The 19,277-nt window shown below is 44.4% G+C and overlaps 2 protein-coding genes across 4 annotated transcripts; both read left to right on the forward strand.

The window, feature by feature from the left end:
* The first annotated feature begins 1,141 nt into the window (after nt 1-1,141).
* Nucleotides 1,142-7,838, forward strand: paip2b (poly(A) binding protein interacting protein 2B). 3 transcript variants are annotated; one of them, XM_071407880.1, is made up of 4 exons: nt 1,142-1,343; nt 2,634-2,800; nt 5,915-6,088; nt 6,856-7,838. In XM_071407880.1, the coding sequence occupies exons 1-4, from the start codon at nt 1,337-1,339 to the stop codon at nt 6,910-6,912; spliced, it is 405 nt and encodes a 134-aa protein (XP_071263981.1). In that variant the 5' UTR covers nt 1,142-1,336; the 3' UTR covers nt 6,913-7,838. The 3 variants fall into 3 exon arrangements, with proteins under 3 accessions (XP_071263981.1, XP_071263980.1, XP_071263982.1); XM_071407879.1 differs by having other exon boundaries at nt 1,146-1,236; XM_071407881.1 differs by lacking the exon at nt 1,142-1,343 and adding an exon at nt 2,146-2,189.
* Nucleotides 7,839-14,095: 6,257 nt separating this feature from the next.
* Nucleotides 14,096-19,082, forward strand: dok1a (docking protein 1a). The gene is made up of 6 exons (XM_071407884.1): nt 14,096-14,714; nt 15,622-15,780; nt 16,178-16,336; nt 16,768-16,837; nt 17,076-17,251; nt 17,772-19,082. The coding sequence occupies exons 1-6, from the start codon at nt 14,634-14,636 to the stop codon at nt 18,636-18,638; spliced, it is 1,512 nt and encodes a 503-aa protein (XP_071263985.1). The 5' UTR covers nt 14,096-14,633; the 3' UTR covers nt 18,639-19,082.
* The last annotated feature ends 195 nt before the right edge of the window (nt 19,083-19,277 follow it).

Here is a 19,277-nt window from a genome sequence, read left to right on the forward strand (position 1 = left end):
TTATTCTTAATCTAACTGCATTGTCCGATTTACAATAGGCTGTACAGCGAAAGCACACCATGCGATTGTTTGAGGATGGCGCCCCACATCAACATATTTTTCAACCAGCACAGGCTTCATAAAATCACAAATAGCGATTAAATAATCAATTACTTTTTGAAAATGTTCCATTTTGTTAGATAAAATCCTTCTTTATATTCAAAAAAGTCTGTTTAGTTGGCGTCATCGATTTGAGTAATCCACTCATTCATCATGCGGACAAAGGAATCCAAAAAGCTACCGCTAAACTTTATTAAAACAAGTCAAACTACATTTCTATTTAAACCTCAGGTACCCTAAAATGTAATTAAACTATAATATTTAATACGGAAAGAAGTATGTTCAATAGAAAAGTAAAATTAGCAAGTGCACGTCCTCTTCGTCATTGGAGATCTATAGGACACATCACTGCACTCTATACTCCTCCGTATACCCGTCACAAGACCCACTGGTTGATGCTTATTTATAAAACCCTCTTATGCCTCACTCCTCTCTATCTGAGATATCTACTGTATCCCTCATCTTCCACATTCAAGTTCTGCCAGTCACATTATGTTAAAGGTCCCCAAAGCACACACATCCCTGGGTTGCTCCTCTTTTCAGTTCGCTGCAGCTAGCGACTGAAACGAGCTGCAACAAACACTCAAACTGGACAGTTTAATCTCAATATCTTCATTCAAAGACTCAATCATGGACACTCTTACTGACAGTTGTGGCTGCTTTGTGTGATGTATTGTTGTCTCTACCTTCTTGACCTTTGTGCTGTTGACTGTGCCCAATAATGTTTGTACCATGTTTTGTGCTACCATTTTGTTGTTATGTTGTGTTGCTACCATGTTGTGTGTCATGTGTTGCTGCCTTGCTATGTTGTCTTAGGTCTCTCTTTGTGTGGTGTTGCGTTGTCTCGTTGTGATGTGTGTTTTGACCTATATTAATATTGTATTTATTATTATTTAATCCAAGTCCACGCAGAGGCCTTTTGGTAGGCCGTCATTGTAAGTAAGAATTTGTTCTTAACTGATTTGCCTAGTTAAGTAAATGTTAAAGTAAAAAGGAAAAAAAAGAAAAATAATCGCATGCCCATGATATCAACCTCTCAATTGATGCGCTGAGGTAGGTATATGACGACTGATATAGCGGGCTGGGGGAACTCAGCGACGAAACGGAAGTCCCCCGTGAGCGTCTTGATGGAATGTAGTGAGTTGGCTAGCTTGATAGCAAATTAGCTGTAAAGTCGACGAATTGCCCTGTCAAACATTGAAGATATATCGGGTGGTCTTTAAATATTTATCCAACGATGCCAGGTAGCTACGTTTTTGTTGCGCTACTGGCTGCTGTGCATTCCAGATACAATTTGACCTGAATCGTGTGTGCATGTCACGCAGTTAGCCTTCGAGCTAAGTTTGGTTTAGCTTGTTTCTACCACTACCAGCTAACAGTTTTATAGCTAGCCATAAAGACAATCCAAGGTAGTAAGAAGGCTTTGCGAGTTACAGATGACGTAACATTCACTCTGTACATCAAAAACAGCTTGCCAGCCAAGTTTGTCCATGTGTGATCCAATATGCGTGTTTTTATGTATTTCAAGTTTGTTAGCAAGCTCGCTAGCCAAGTAGCTTTCTTGCTCGCTAGTAGTATGCCAAAGCCTTTTTCGTAGGGTGATTGCACGATGTGTTAGTTATCTTTTGAATGCTAACTTAGATAACTCGTTTAATCAGTGACTTGATGGCTACAGTAAATTTAGTCGAAACTACAACCCTTTTTTATCACAAATTATTTTCAGGCTGCTTAAGTTGGCTATCTAGTTAGCTAGTCCGTGCTGGTTTTCTGAGTTCGCTAGCTATCACACTAGCTAACAGCTACGTAGTTAGCTAACGTTGTCTACCAACTAGCAAACTAACGTTACCTAACGTTGTTTACAAACTAGTAAGCTAGCTACTGTAACTAGCTCACTAGCAAACTGCCAATACTCAAAAAAGGATTTGTGCTGCGATGAACGGTAATGTTAGCTGTAACTAACGTTACTCCAGTTAGCTAATTGTCTGGCTGGCTTGTTGCAGCTGTGACACGCAGGTAGGCCTCGCTCCATGTGGGGTTTGTCATCACTTTTTTTCTTGTGACATGTGCACCCTTCAATGCTGACGATACAGGTAAAGCGTTAGCTAGGTATTGTTGAGTTCTGCCGTTATTATAACGGTAGGAACTGTCTAGTTAGTAATTGTATCCACGTCAGCTGTAAGCGCAGCCATTGACTCGCTACTCTTGGTCTACTTTAACTAGTATGACACTAGCAAATATTATGATAACTAGCCCAACACTTTCATCTGTGATACTACTAGCTAGGTAGTAAGTAAAATAATGAAGTATGCACTTTGTTATTTGCGTTTTGGCAATATATACTTTTTCATGTGTGGGTAGATAACGGTTTAACTTTCCACTCTTATGTTATAGGTACGTTTTTTGACCTTAATGTTTATTAAACACGTCATTTATTCAGTTTACCCAAACTGAGCTTTACTGTCAATTTGAAAGCCATTTGCCTCATTTTAAAGTGGGTTGCCATTTATGCATGTGTGAAACCGTTAACCCTACAGAGCCTGCAGAGATGAACAGTCCTGAGATGGCTAAAACACCAGGCGGCAGCAGTGCCCCCGGGAAAGAGAACGTGGCCAACGGGCACAAGGAGGGAGAGGTGGGCAACAACAACAACCCCTTCGCTGACTACATGTGGATGGAGAACGAGGAGGATTACAACAGACAGGTCAGTGATTTAGGACCGCTCTTTATGTACATACACATGTACGTGTGCACACACAGACATACAGACACGGTAATAGACAGAGGGACACCCACACAGATGTACAGACCACACACACACTAAAAGGTGAGGAATGTTGCCCTGGATAGATATTGCCTGGCATTGTACACAGATCTAGGATCAGGTTACTCTACTCTCAGGATCAAGGGGCATGTTCACTCTTCCTTGCAGGTTTTCTCAAGCTCGGTTAAGTTAGATGGGGAGCGGCAGCCAAAGAGTTACATTTATCCCATCAGACCACAGAACCGTTTGCGCAAACTCCAGCCATGCTGTCATGTGCCACCCTCCCATAAAGCCCAAATTGGTGAAGTGCTGTGGAGACTGTTGTCCTTCTGGCAGGTTCTCCCTTCTTGCCCGGTTGCTCAGTTTGGTCGGACGGCCTTCCCCAGATATATGCCTCATCACAATTCTATCTCGGAGATCTACGGACAGTTCCTTGGACTTCATGCTATAGTTTCTACTCTGACATGCACTGTCATGACATAGACTGACCAGGTGAAAGCTATGATCCCTTATTGATTTAACTTGTTAATTCCACTTAAATAAAGTGTAGATGAAGGGGAGGAGACAGCTTAAATAAGGGGTTTTGAAGTTTGAGACTATTGAGACATAGATTGTGTATGTGTGCCATTGAGTTGTGTTATATACCAGTACCACGGTACCAACACGTCATGATACTTGTGACACCAACATTTTTAGAATACCGTATTACTGTTTCATATGATAAGACCACATTTTTCGGCCCGACCGATCTAAAGAACCAACTGGCTGGCGCCTGTCAGTTTTCTTAATAAATTCAGTAAAAAATATATATATATATATATATATCACACACCTCAGAAGAAGAAAAAAATAAACAATGTCTTTCAAAGATAATTTGTAAAAATCCAAATAACTTCACAGATCTTCATTGTAAAGGGTTTAAACACTGTTTCCCATGCATGTTCAATGAACCATAAACAATTAATGAACATGCACCTGTGGAATGGTCGTTAAGACACTAACATCTTACAGACGGGAGGCAATTAAGGTCACAGTTATGAAAACTTAGGACACGAGGCCTTTCTACTGACTCTGAAAAACACCCAAAAGAAAGATGCCCAGGGTCCCTGCTCATCTGCGTGAACGTGCCTTAGGCATGCTGCAAGGAGGCATGAGGACTGCAGATGTGGCCAGGGCAATAAATTGCAATGTCCGTACTGACGCCTAAGACAGCGTTACAGGGAGACAGGACGGACAGCTGATTGTCCTCGCAGTGGCAGACCCTGTGTAACAACACCTGCACAGGATTGGTACATCCGAACGTCACACCTGCGGGACAGGTACAGAATAGCAACAACTGCCCGAGTTACACCAGCAACGCACAATCCCCCCCATCAGTGCTCAGACTGTCCGCAACAGGCTGAGAGAGGCTGGACTGAGGGCTTGTAGGCCTGTTGTAAGGCAGGTCCTCACCAGACATCACCGGCAACAACGTCACCTATGGGTACAAACCCACCATCGCTGGACCAGACAGGACTAGCAGAAAGTGCTCTTAACTGACAAGTCGTGGTTTTGTCTCACCAGGGGTGACGGTCGCATTTGCGTTTATCGTCGAAGGTATGAGCGTTACACCGAGGCCTGTACTCTAGAGGGGGATCGATGTGGAGGGTCCATCATGGTCTGGGGCTGTGTGTCACAGCATCATTGGACTGAGCTTGTTGTCATTGCATGCAATCTCAATGCTGTGCGTTACAGGGAAGACATCCTCCTCCCTCATGTGGTAGCCTTCCTGCAGGCTCATTCTGACATGACCCTCCAGCATGACAATGCCACCAGCCATACTGTTTTTTCTGTGCATGATTTCCTGCACGACAGGAATGTCAGTGTTCTGCCTTGGCCAGCGAAGAGCCCGGATCTCAGTCCCATTGAGGACCTGTTGGATCGGAGGGTGAGGGCTAGGGCCATTCCCCCCAGAAATGTCCAGGAACTTGCAGGTGCCTTGGTGGAAGAGTGGGGTAACATCTCACAGCAAGAACTGGCAAATCTGGTGCAGTCCATGAGGAGGAGATGCACTGCAGTACCTAATGCAGCTGGTGGCCACACCAGATACTGACTGTTACTTTTGATTTTTACCCCCCTTTGTTCAGGGACACATTATTTCATTTCTGTTAGTCACATGTCTATGGAACTTGTTTCCGTTTTTGTCTGTTGAATCTTATGTTCATACAAATATTTACACATGTTAAGTTTGCTGAAAATAAATGCAGTTGACAGTGAGAGGACGTTTTTCTTTTTGCTGAATTTTTATATATATATCTCAAATAGTTTATTGTATTCGCCGGTCCTTATATGCGACGTGTCCAATAATGTTCATATCACTTGTCAGCTCTGATCAGCCAGCCGCATGTTCCACATCCCCTTCCAGCCGCCACTCACCTGCTTCTCTTCGTCCGCTCTTCCTGCACATCTATTTTTTTCCATCCATTTTTTAAATATTATTTAGCAGGCGATCAGGGATGCAGACCCTTTATCAGTCTTCTGTTACATTTGATACATTGGAGCAGCCCGCAGAGTGAGCAAAGTTGATACATTGTGTCTTTTCATCCCTGGTATAACCAACAGCATAGGCCAATCTGCGTAGGCTTTGCAAGTTGTCACTCAGCAGTGCCAGAGAGGGAAAATGGATTTGTGACAGTCATGCTTTCAGCTTTAAAGCAAAGAAAACGGCTGGTCTCTTGCTCAAATGGTAAACAATTAAATAGAACCCATATAACGTTGGAGCGTTGTGGTCCACATGGGCCTGCATCCCTATGGAACGCTTTGGACACCTTGTAGAGTCCCTACCCTGACAAATGAATGCTGTTCTGAGGGCAAAAGGGGGGGCACCTGGATATTAGAAAGGTGTTATTAATGTTTTGTCCACTCACCTCGAACCTGGGCTGCCCTCCAGTGCTCTTTGAGAAGGAGGCAAGGATAGAGGACATGAGGAATCGAGGAAAGACATATTAAGAAATAATCATCTACTGCTGATTGTAATCCAGCCCCTATTCTTCCCCTATTGTGTGGTCATTCCAGGTGGAGGAGGAGCTTCTGGAACAGGAGTTCTTAGAACGCTGTTTCCAGGAAATGCTGGAAGAGGAGGATCAGGATTGGTTCATCCCCGCCAGAGACCTCGCCCCGGGGGTGGGGCAGATTCAGCAACAGCTCAACGGGCTATCTGTCTCCAACGGCAACGCAGATGAACTCGCAGTAAGTCCTGTCAGAATGTTTGTCCGTCAGTGTGTCACAATCTGTTTACTCTCTACACGAGTAGCATGTCTGAGCGTCGTCGACCAAAACATCACTATATTTATAGGGCCGGTTTCCCAGACAAAGTTGAATCCTGGACTAAAAAGCATGTTCAACGGAGATTCTTTATTCAGTCCAGGACAAGGATTCATATTTTGTTCCTTAGAGTTCACCTGAGAGTTAAAAGCCTGAAGTATTTGCTGTGGAGTGTTATCCACGTTCAGTACCTAGATACCTTAGGTAGCCCATCTTCTCCAGTTGTTTAATCAGACACCATACCTCTTCTACTCTTAGGACGGTCTCTCTTCTCCAGTTGTTTGATCAGACACCATACCTCTTCTACTCTTAGGGACGGTCTCTCTTCTCCAGTTGTTTGATCAGACACCATACCTCTTCTACTCTTAGGGACGGTCTCTCTTCTCCAGTTCTTTGATCACAGACACAATACCGCTCCTACTCTTGGGCCCGGTTTCCCAGAAAACGATTAAGCCTAGTCCTAGACTAAAGACCATGCTGAAAGGAAATTCTCCATTAAAATGGGTTTTTAGTCTAGGACTAGGCTTAATCTGTCAGGGAACCGGCCATCAGCTGGAGAAACTATCCTGTGGTGTGTGTTACAATCCGAACAGTCTCATCTTTACTTGTCCCTTTTTAATGTTGAGGCCCTGTTATTTTGACCTATTTAGTATAGTATGCTCCTATACTAAATCTCTCCTCTCTTTTTACAGCGCAAGAGCAGCTTGAACCCAGAGGCGAAGGAGTTTGTTCCGGGAATGAAATACTAGGGTCCTCCCGCCAGTAGGGGGAACCCTCATAAAGACTCTTTGTGACTGCTGGCTTCCCAGCAGACACCCTTGCACTCGCCTGCTTTTGGGCTGTGTGGGGTACATGGGGTGGGGTTGGAGGGTGGGCTGGGGTATATAAGCTTTTGGTCGCATTCCCCTGCTCAGACGTTGCATGCATCAACCTATGGTTACGTGCCAAGTCATCTACTGTGCCGTCGGGCACCAGATTGCTATGACATGTGGTTAGCTGATAAATAAAATACCTATCCAGGAGTTGTAAGATCTGAAATGCGTCAGCACCGTCTGAGTAGGGGAACGCAGCCTTTTATTTCCGTTTTGTTCCTATGTGGTTAACTAGGCAAGGGGCAGTGATGGGAGAAGGGTGGGCAGGGGCCATATCAGTATAAAATAATCCTATTGGACAGAATGGGAGGGGCCATCAGTATAAGATGTTCTTATTGGACAGACGGCAGAACTGGAGGTCAGATCTGCATAGAAAGTTTGGTGTTTATTTTTGTTCTTTCTCCTCGATCTCAAGTGCAGCCGTGTGAGTCTGTCGTCGTGGTGATCGTGGCTGGAGATTTGTCTCTCCCCTGATCATTGTTGCGGTTTCTTTTTTTTCTCTTTTCTGGATGTTTTTCTTTTTCTCGGAGGCTGGTTTTAGGGTAGGTAGTGTGTAGGGGCGAAGTAGACTTGGCGAAAGATGGACAGACTGCAGTGTACAGAAGGATTGGATGGAATCTGGTTGCAGTGGCAGAGCTGACTGCAGGCGACTTGAAACCTGCGAGGGATTTCCGTGGCAACAATTTCATTTTTCCGTTTGGTTGATATGTAAAAACTTGAGTTGAAATCCTGTCACAGTGTGCGACTTGCATTAACAAATGAGGACAAAGTATGATGGAATAAAGATCAGGTACCCTCTGGGACTTTGGTGTCTTGTTCATTGTTTTATATACAGGTTTGATTCTGTTATTACATGTCCAGTAACCTGTCATTACCTTAGCTAAAAGTCCACTCAAAAGACCATGCTGTGGGTTTTGATAAAAATGCAAACACAAACGCGTACCTCTGAATTGTCAAAATCCACTTTTCTGTATTAACCTTTGTCAGGTTGAACATGGAATAGAGACCCTGCAGGTCTAATCCTGAAGATGGTTCAGGTCAGGTGTCTCGGTTCTGTCTGTACGCAGGGCTGGTCTTGGGTCTGGACAGGCCAGGGTGGTTCTGCAGCAAAACCACAGGAACAACATCATGAATTGTATTGTCTTTTGCTCAACTGTCTCTGTAAATTATTGAAGTTATCAGTTAATTGTTGGGCTGGGTTTATACTGCAAGTGTAACTTGATCCCAGATCTGTTTGTCCTGTTGTCAACACCATTGCTGTCATTGTGACATTGTGAACCAAACATGGTATGACAGTGAGGTTGCATGATGGTACAAAAAGACTGGCACTCGCACTACACCAAACCCCTATTCACATCGATGGGAACGTAGTGGAGAAGCTGAAAAGCTTGAATTTCACTGAACATCTGAAATGGTCCAACCACACAGTGGTGAAGGCGCAACAGTTCCTCTTCAAACTCAGGAGGCTGAAGAAATTCGGCTTGGCCCCTAAGACCATCACAAACTTTTGCAGATGTACAGTTGAGAGCATCCTGTCGGGCTGTATCACCGTCTGGTATGGCAACTGCATTGCCCACAACCGCAGGGCTCTCCAGAGGGGGGGTGGTCTGCCCAATGCATCACCGGGGGCACACTGCCTGCCCTCCAGGACACCTACAGCACCCAATGTCACAGGAAGGCCATCAACCACCTGAGCCACAGCCTGTTCACCCCGCTAAGGCGAGGTCAGTACAGGTGCATCAAAGCTGGGACCGAGAGACTGAAAAACAACTTCTATCTCAAGGCCATCAGACTGTTAAATAGCCATCACTAGCTGGCTACACCCCGGTTACTCAACCCTGCACCTTAGAGGCTGCTGCTCTATATACATAGATATGGAATCGCTGGTCACTTTAATAATGTTTACATACTGTTTTACTCATTTCATATGCATATAATGTATTTTAGTCAATGCCACTCCAACATTGCTCACCCTAATATTTCTTAATTCCATTATTTTACTTTAGATTTGTGTGTATTGTTGTGAATTGCTAGATACTACTGCACTGTTGGCGCTAGGAACGCAAGCATTTTGCTACACCCGCGATAACATCTGCTAAATATGTGTATGTGACAATATGATTTGAAATGTAAACGTTAATGGGGTAGGGACGTCCCTTGGATTCCGGATAGCAAGGGCCTATGTAAATGTACAACCTATGGCATGTAAATCTCAATCTCTGTGCAGAGCCCTCTGTGCACCACGAGGTGAAAGTCACACCCTCTATAGAGTGTGTAGTGGTGTGGTGTGTAAATGCAGCCTTATGTTTACTCTAATAGGGAGCCTTGAAACTGGGTCTTTGTCCCAAAATTATTTTCAAAGTGCACCATAAGGCCCTGGTCAAAAGTAGTGCACTACGAAGAGAATATGGTTCCGTTTGGGATATAACCTTGGTGAAGTGCCTCTGATACTCTGAGCGGATGTGTCCTCGGGTCTGGTCTGCGGTGTGGGCACCAGGCTGGTACTCGGCGGTGCAGGGCTCCTTCAGGCCGCTAGGGGGCTTCCTCTGCCCAGGGATGTAGCGATCAGGGCCCTGGTACCGGTCCTGGTACTCTGACACCCAGGGCCTCCTGGATGGATGGAGAGGATAGGATGGTGAAGCATATTAAAGTCTGTCATAATTCGGTCCTTCCCCTTTTTTAGAGGGTAGATAACCTAGCAATGTTTGCAGATCTGAAGGTCTGGAGGACAGGTATAAGCAGTAGTGGTGGAGCTGCTAAAATTCCACAATACTCCCAACTGGGTTTATTGTGACATCACTTTTACCTCTGGCTATTACAGACGCCAGACTATATGATGGACATAACCTCTGCAGCACCACTTGACTGTTAATGGGTTGTTGGGTGAAGGGGATTGCTATGAATCACTGTATGTGTGAATCACTATGTAATCTGCAGTTATTATCTATCGCAGTGAACAGATTGCAGAAGCTTGAGACAGATGCAAAGAAAACTGGCATGGGGTGGAACGAGCTGGAGGAGACTGTCCAGAACAGAGTGCGAAGGAGAGGAGTCGTCCATGGCCTGTGCACCATGGCCTTAGGTAAGTAAGTATGAACAGATCCCTCCTTTCAATCCGTGTCGGTATGTGGATGTGATCTACTGTACCAGTTGAGTGTGGCTTCAGGCAGGATGCACTGCGGGCCTTTCAGTGTGGAGGGGTTGTCCCAGTGTGTGTAACTCTGGCTGTAGGTGGTCACACCGTCGAATGGCAGCCCTACACACACACACGTGGATGAGAGTTATCATGAATAATCCCATATACAGCTTCATACTGCACCTACTTCACAAGTTTAACATGTTATTGCCAATGAGGTTTGGCCAGCAGGCTCTCAACAAAGTAGGTGGCTCGGCCCGTATTAAAGCGTCTCAGAGTAGGGAGTGCTGATCTAGGATCAGGGTGGATGGTGTTGAGTACTATGTTTCCCCCTACTGGGTGGCTATGGGACCTACCTAGGTGCATGAAGGTTGTACATCCCAAATAGCACCCTATTCGCAATATAGTGCACTACTTTTGACCAAAGCCCTATTCCCTATATAGTGCCTATAGGGTTCTGGTCAAAAGTAGTGCACTATATATATATATATATATATATACACACATTAGTGTTCTATTTGGGACATAAGGCTGGTGGTAGAAAGCCTACCAAGGTGCATGAGGTTAGACTGGGTGGCTATGGGTATAGAACAGTGTTTAATATATTGTTATGTCTCTACAGGACCTACCTAGGTGCATGGGGTTAGACTGGGTAGCTATGGGTATAGAACAGTGTTTAATATATTGTTATGTCTCTACAGGACCTACCTGGGTGCATGAGGTTAGACTGGGTGGCTATGAGTATAGAACAGTGTTTAATATATTGTTATGTCTCTACAGGACCTACCTGGGTGCATGAGGTTAGACTGGGTGGCTATGGGTATAGAACAGTGTTTAATATATTGTTATGTCTCTACAGGACCTACCTAGGTGCATGGGGTTAGACTGGGTGGCTATGGGTATAGAACAGTGTTTAATATATTGTTATGTCTCTACAGGACCTACCTAGGTGCATGAGGTTAGACTGGGTGGCTATGGGTATAGAACAGTGTTTAATATATTGTTATGTCTCTACAGGACCTACCTGGGTGCATGAGGTTAGACTGGGTGGCTATGAGTATAGAACAGTGTTTAATATATTGTTATGTCTCTACAGGACCTACCTGGGTGCATGAGGTTAGACTGGGTGGCTATGAGTATAGAACAGTGTTTAATATATTGTTATGTCTCTACAGGACCTACCTAGGTGCATGAGGTTAGACTTGGTGGCTATGCGCTGGTTGATCTGGCCTTCCAGCCTAGATGAGTGGGTCATGTCCCGACGGAACTGCTCCGCCCTAAACCGCTCCACCTGCAGCGGGAGCTCCCCATCACTTCCTGTGACAACAGGAACAGGTAGTACACACACATATGTTATTGGTGCTGGTCTATCATCTTGCACTAAAGGAAACAAAAGCGGATAAATTGTGGAGTTATAAGGCCATTCAAAGCCTCAAATAAAAACATGTTGTCAATACAAAATGAACAGGTTATTCCCTCTCTCACCTTCTCCACTGCCGAGGTGAGGCAGCTCCATCATGTCCTTGGGTGTCGTTGTGACCTTCAGTGCCGGGTCCCCTGTTGCATGCGTCCATGCCTCTTTCCTGGCAGGGCGGGACGGGACGGAGTTATGGACTGAGGTTGAGGAGAGAGAGGGAGAGACCGACCTTCGTTCCCCAGAGTCGGAGCTCGAACGCTGTGGTGGTATCTGGCTCTGCCCCTTCTCTGGAGGAGCTGTCCTTTCCACTTGGATCTTACTGAAATTCTCACTCTCCAACGTAGCTGCCCTCACTGTTCTCCCCTTCTTTAGAGAGACACAGAGAGAGAGAGATGATAGATGGACAGAGACAGAGAGGGAGGGAAGAGAGACAGAGAGAGGGTGAGAGGAGGGGAGAGAGAGAGGTTTGAGACTGACTAAGATAAGATAATATCAATGCATCTACCATTAAATGCCCCTAAGGTATGCCAGTCAAGGGACAGGTAAGACAAGTAAGTTAGTTCTTGTGGCTGAGTGACTCACCTGAGTGAAGGCAAAGGCGGGGCTCTGTGGGCCGTTGGTAAAGGTCTGGAAACGCTGTCTGTAGTACTGAGCCCACATATCCACCAACTGACAGACAGACAGGCAGGCAGAAAGACAGACAGACACACAGATAGGAAGACAGACAGACAGGCAGGCCAAATCAGGGCAGTGTGAATGTGTACACTCTAAAAATTAAGAGTTCAACAAAGGTTCTTCTATGATCCTCAAAGTTCTTCGAAGAACCGTAGGGTTCTTGGCACTGAAAATTGCCCCCAAAAGGTTCTTAAAAGAACCCCATAGCAGGTGGGGTTCATCGAGGAACCACCTTAGTTATTTTATTTTTTTGCAGGAACCTAATTGCCCAAATGAAAAATGTGGATTTGAATTTGAAAGGACAGCAGGTGCAGGCACTTAACTGAAAAATGTAAAGATCTCCTCAATTTAACTAAGGTTTGTCCCTTGTATCATCTAAATGTATATTGTTTTATGATGATACCATCTATCTTTTCATATTTGTGCAAATCTTTCTAAAACAGAAAATGGACAATTGAATGGATATAAAACCAACAAAGAGGTACGAATATGTTGAAGGATAGCTGTATTGGGTGCAGATGACTCAACTGCTCACTTTTGTTTCTGTGACTGCCAGTATACAGAGAAAGAGGCATAAAAAGGTATGTTAATTGGTATTGGTATGTTATGCAGATCACATTTACCATCCTCCTGCCTTACCTCTTCAATGAATATACCATGAATATCCCATAGGCCTCTACATTATGGACAAGGTGTGTGTATGAAAACCATTATCAAAACTGTTTTTTTCATTCACATTCACCACAAAAACCAAGGTATGAATACTGTTGTGTGCATGTTTTGTTAATCATCTGTATAATGACTATTTGTTGGATTCACAGACTTCACCTTTCCTACACCTCTGATGAATATAACAGGAAACCGGTTCGATCACCACGCACTGCAAAATATTTCTGGCTGTGGATACGGAGAACCTTAACACAGTAATGTAACATCAACAGACCAGAGGATATACCCATGTGACTTGGAGCTCTGCTGGGAGTTTACCTCATATTGAGATCAGTGAACTCTGCTTTTCCACTAAAATCATAATAAACACTGACAATTAAAATATTGTGTTATTGTTATGCTGATTATTAATAATACATTTAAAAAATAGGGGGGTGGTGGTAGTTCAAAAATGTTCACCAAAAGGTTCTTTGAGGATACTTTAAAAGGAGTTATTTGAAGAACCCTTTTAAAGGGAGAACTTGGGTTCCCCCACAGATTAAATTTAAAGAATCCCTAAAGGATACTCCAGGAACCTTTTTCTTTTACAGTGTATGGCATTAGTATACAAGTGGGAAAGTGTTGGTGTGTGTGTGAGAGAGAGGGAGGGAGAGACAGAGCAAGTTAGTTGTACCTTCTGGTGTGTGGTGCAAGATGGCTCTGCATGGAGCCTGAACAGCCTGAGGTGCCGATCACTGGGGGGCTTGTAGTCAGCCCCATAGGTGCTTTGCTGCCCCACTCTGGCCTGAGGGCCCCGAGGCTGGAGGAGAGAAGAGTGGAGAGAGATGGATGAACCCTCACCTTTAACTAACCAAGAGCATCAGTGAAAAGTATTAATTCTAGTAAGCATTATGAGACAATCTCATTGATTACCTATTCTTACTAGTTGAATAGCCTAGTGTTTATGTTATGAAAATGATCAAATATGGCAATGATAAACCCGTACTTGACATACCTGAATTTGCCTTAAAGAGTGCATTAAATTGCTCTTGTTCCCTGATATTTAAGATGGTCATTCGTCAAGTATAAATCGGGGTCAACGCTAGCGAAACTAAAACAGGCTACACGAGACAGTGGTTAAATGTGTGTTGGAGAACCCATAATAGTCTATGTTCCATAGAACGTTGGAACGTTTGAGTCAACATAATATACTTTTATCGATTCCTTAGTTACGCAGCGACATCATAATTAGGGCGATGTCAGAGCATTACAAAATAATCTAAGTCTTCGTAGCCATTCTAAAACAATGGTCATAAATGAAAGAACAATGAACAATACAAAATATCGTAATAAAATCAACCATGAATGGGCGGTTTCACTTCCTTCATTTTTCACAATACATGTCTTATTCACTGTTTGGTTCTCTGTGTAGGCAATTGTTCATTGTATGACATCACAAGGGTTGGTCTTTGTAGATTCAGGTAGTTAGAGGAACGTGCATTAACGCCCTGGACCAGACGTAGTAGCCTGGGGCCGTGAGAAAGGTGTGGACGCAGTCATAATTTCACCGTAGGTTTTGTCGCTGACGTAACGAAAGAAAAGCACACCTACATTTGTCAGTGTGAGAGTTTGACCGTACTGAAATCACAAGTGTAGGATTAGGATACCGTAAACTAACATATATCACAGTCAAATCCAAGTTATTGGTTAAAGTTCAGTTGAATGCCGAGAGACTCTTTGAACATAATGGACACTCATGTGAAAGCAGGACAAGTTTACCTTCAACACCGAAATGTAGAAAAGGTAAGCACGTAACTTTATTTAGCTCACTTAATTGTACACATCCTGGTACCTTATCTATCTTGTTTTTGTGGAATGACAATAAAAGTCAATAGGAACATATTGTATTTATTTCGATTTTGAATGCAGCTTTATAACAGTCTTGTGATGTAAGTTTTTATTTAGTTTATTTCGAGTGTTTTGATATGAACTATTGCTGTTATCATGTAAACTGCCATCCCCTTGTTTACTCTATGTACTGTGTATGACAGAAATCTAATCCCTATACCATTCCACTTTACATTTTAATGTATATGATTGCAGTATATGAGGACATTTACTGAAGCCTACATTTTGAAGTCTTTTTGGCAGAGACAGGCTAAGTTGGTAATGGTGCCTGTGTAAAGGTATGAGGGGAGAACGGATCCTCACGTGCGTGCCCAGACACAGTACTGCTCCCAGTTTCCTCAGGGCACATTCCATCAATATATGTCCCAAATGGCACCCTATTCCCTTTTCAGTGCACTACTTATGACCAGGACTCACAGCATCTCTGGACAAAACTAGTGCACTATGTAGGGGATAGGGTGCCATTTGGGATGTGCACTGATACACTGCTAGGCACACGTAAAACAGAGGGAGGGGCCAAGGCACTTACTGTACCTGAGCACACATACCTCATCTACCACTGCACCTTTATTTAAAAATAGGCAGCTGTGCTGGAGAAGGTGGAGGGGGGGTGATATTCTGAGTCTGTCATTTGACTAATGTGTTGTGGGCGAAATGGGAAAACAACTAGATACTCACTTTTTTTAAATTCTCTTTCTCAACCACACATTTTTCTCCCCTTCTCTTGGCCTTTTTCTCCCCATTATTTCTGTCTTCCCTCGCTTCCCTCTCTGCCATCATCCCCTTTCTTCCCTCCCTCCAGAAGTGGAAGCAGCATTGGCTGGCTCTCTACCCCTCCAGCCGCTGCGGTGTAGCCAGGCTAGAGCGCCAGGAGGTGGGGGGAGGAGAGCGGTCCGGTCCCTCTGGGGTCTGGAAGCACCAGGACAAAGTTAAGGAGAAGAGGGTGATCCGCCTGTCAGAGGTAAACCTTACTGCTGTACTTGTCTTCCTTACTAGCACTGACTTTGATTATAGCTGCATTATTGAGGATTTTTTTTTTTACTGGCACTGACTGTAAGACAGTATGTGGTTGTCTTACCTAACTTAGTTGAATGCACTATAATTGGCTCTGGGTATGGATAAGCATAAGGCCCTGCGAGAGACTAGCATCCTGTCTAGAGGGCGTACTTGTACATCAAACTGGCTCATGCTACAGAAACAGGAGATAGGCCCCTGTTCCTATGAGCTGTTAGAGCTTGCACAAGCCTTAGCCCCAATCTATCTCTTTAATGCTGAGTGCCAAGCAGAGACGCACCAAGTCACATTTGTTACAGTCTCTGGATAAGAGTGTCTGCTAATGGAGTAAAATGTAAATGTAGGTGATCAGGGTCCTGAGGCTGCCCCCACAAGCTGAGGCCTGCCCCAAAGACAACATGGCCGCCTTCTGTGTGGAGACAGACGGCAGGAGGTACGTCTTCGCAACGGATAAGGACAACTGCGTGGAGTGGGTGGAGAGGATGTGTGACCTCGCCTTCCAGGTGAGAATAGCAGCTTCTGTTGTTGTCTTGTGACTGTTATGGATCAGTCTCAATTCAACAGTTTGACAGTTACAGATAGAAGTAGAATCATACTTTATTAGCATTCAACAACGCTGATAGGAATTTGTTTCGGAATTGGTACAAGGCTAACAGCAAACGCCATTATTCACTGGTCTCTCTATCATTAAACTCTTTTCATCACCAAACAGTTATTATATAGAGGATGTGTACACTCTTGGAAAATAGGTTGTAAAAGGGTTCTTCTGCTGACCCCATAGGAGAACCCTTTTTTGTTCCCTGTATAAACCTCTGTAGAAAGGGTTCTACATGGAAGCCAAAAGGGGTAGATAGCACCTTTTTTTTTCTAAGAGTGTAGGTATCTGTGAGGACAGTTCTCACTGTCTAATCTAAATACATGTCTTCTCTCCCAGGGAGGCTCCACTGGTCAGCAGCCTCAGATTCAGATGGAGGACAACCAGATCTACGTCTCCAGGGAGGAAGGTGAGAAGCACATCAGATATCCTAGTGGCCATTACAAACTATAACGAACAACCATTCTTCTGTCTGTTTATGTCTAATGGGCATATGATTACTGCTGTCTTGGAACAGGTTCTTCTTTTCAAAGATATTACTACGAATAAAGGATAGATAAACACAAAATAGAAAGCAAGAAATAGAAATGAACACCCTCCATAGTGCTTCGGTCATGACCGCCACTCTCCCTCCTCTCTCCCCTCAGTTAGTGAGTTCAGGGTGGGTGTGAAGCAGACGGATGTAGCGATGCGCTGCGGCCTCCAGGGGGAGTACTATTGGCTGCAAGTGGCCCAGGAGGGGCTGGTCCTTAAGGAGGCGGAGACCAGGAAGAGTTTGCAGGACTGGCCCTATCGGCTGATACGACGCTATGGCAGAGACAAGGTCAGTAGAACCATGGAATTTAGAATCTCATTGAACCATTGAATTAGATTCCTAATCTGTTATTAGTTTTAATCTAATGCTACTCTCTAGTGTCTAATTTCAAGGCCATCACAGTACGGTACTATGCTGCGCTACAAAGGCAAAACAGTAGTAACTACATAATTTTTTGGACTGCGAATTCTGACTTCAAAGTATTTTTCTCTCTAAACAGACAGCAATTTCTGGTACTTAATGATATGTTTTGATCAACTGGCTTGTTCTTGTGTCAGGAAACAAAATACCACACTAATCAGATAATTTACCTGGCCATTACAACAGATCAAAGTTACTGTGTTTAGCTTTTTAGGGCAGTGTGGGTCCAAAAAAGGATGTGTCTAAGGATCATTGTAGGGTCATCAGTGTCCATTCAAGAAGGTTGGAGGTTATAATACGTATGGTGCCCACATTAAATTATGCAATTTTCCAGTGAACACCTGTGGGAATTTTCTCAAATCATTGTGTCCTCTTGGTTCTCCCACAGTTGACATTCTCCATCGAGGCGGGCCGGCGTTGTGACTCTGGACCCGGAGCCTTCACCTTTGACACATGCCAAGCTGACGACATCTTCAGCCTCATCGAGAACGCCATATGGGAACAGAAGGCCGTCGCCGGGGACGAATGTGAGGGCCACACTGTGGCTGCTAACCGTAGCCCTAACATGCCTCGTGCTCGTTCACCACTGCCCAAACTACCAGATAGCGCAGCCATTTTAGAGGGCAGCTACAGCTTTAAGCCAGTATTTTCAAACGCTATTGGCGCAGAGCAGTGTGTGTACTCACAGCCGCCTAATTTGATTGGCTCTGAGGAGTGTCCGTACTCTGAGCCAGCAGACAGTATTAAACCCAAAGCCCCAGGCCTCAACTCCTATCTGACGCCCCCAACGGCCTCCACCCTCACCCCCTCTATCCCTCTATACCCCCACAATCACCATGGCAACCGAACGGAACCAGTGTACGCCGACCCAGCAGACATCCTCTCACTCACACCCCCGAGATCTACACCACCACCACCACCGCCCACTTCCTCTTCCTGCTCTTGTCACCACGGCGACAAGCCAGAGCCGGTCTACTCCGAGGTGTATGACCGGGGACAGGAACCTGGCAAAGAGCAACCCATCTATAGTGAGCCTTGTGTGGGGACCCCAGCCAAGGGCCCCAACACTGACCCGTTCGCCCACCTTTACAGCCAGGTCTGCAAGCCAGGCTCTTCATCCTCATCTTCATCATCATCATCCCCCTCTTCCTCCTCATCATCATCGTTGACCATTACCAGGACCTTGGCCACCAGGAGGCCCACTGCTGGACGCCAGTCACCAGAGGTCATCTATGAAAACATGGGGTTCATTTAGGATACTCTGCTGCGTCTGAAATGGCACCCTATTGCCCTTTAAGGTGCACTACTTCTGATCAGTGCCCATAAGGATATATTGAGACCAATCCACACATTCACTCATTTCACAATGTTATTGTAAACTTACTTTATTTATTGAACTTGTTTTCACATACAGAATCATTGTTTTTTCTTATGATGTAATAACTTTTGTATAACCTGATATGAATATCAATTTTGCACACCAGTGTAATGAACATGGGAGAGGGAGAAAAGAGTGACAGAGATCTTCCAGAAGTCTGCCAGTGGTCGATGTAAATATTACAAACAGTGTTAGCCTCCTCCTCCCCAACAGAAACCAATGACTTCCGCTCAGTCTCACATCCTTTTCCTAATTTACTTTGTTTTACTGATGTGATTCAATAAACCAATCATGGGTGTGTATCCAGTAACTCTCCCTCCACTATTTGTTTTGTGCATTGATTGTTTATTTTTTTGAAATTGTATTGTGCCCCTCAATAAATGAGACTACTGTTCAGTTCAACGCTGTTTACATGGGAATATGTGAACGTTAACAGACCGACTACTGTATATTTCAGGCTCCTCTGTGGTTGTCGGCGTGTATTCATGTTTGGTTTAGTGAGATTTGAAGCTTCCT

This window comes from Salvelinus alpinus, chromosome 6 (assembly GCF_045679555.1).
Source record: "Salvelinus alpinus chromosome 6, SLU_Salpinus.1, whole genome shotgun sequence".
NCBI classification, from domain to species: Eukaryota; Metazoa; Chordata; class Actinopteri; order Salmoniformes; family Salmonidae; genus Salvelinus; species Salvelinus alpinus.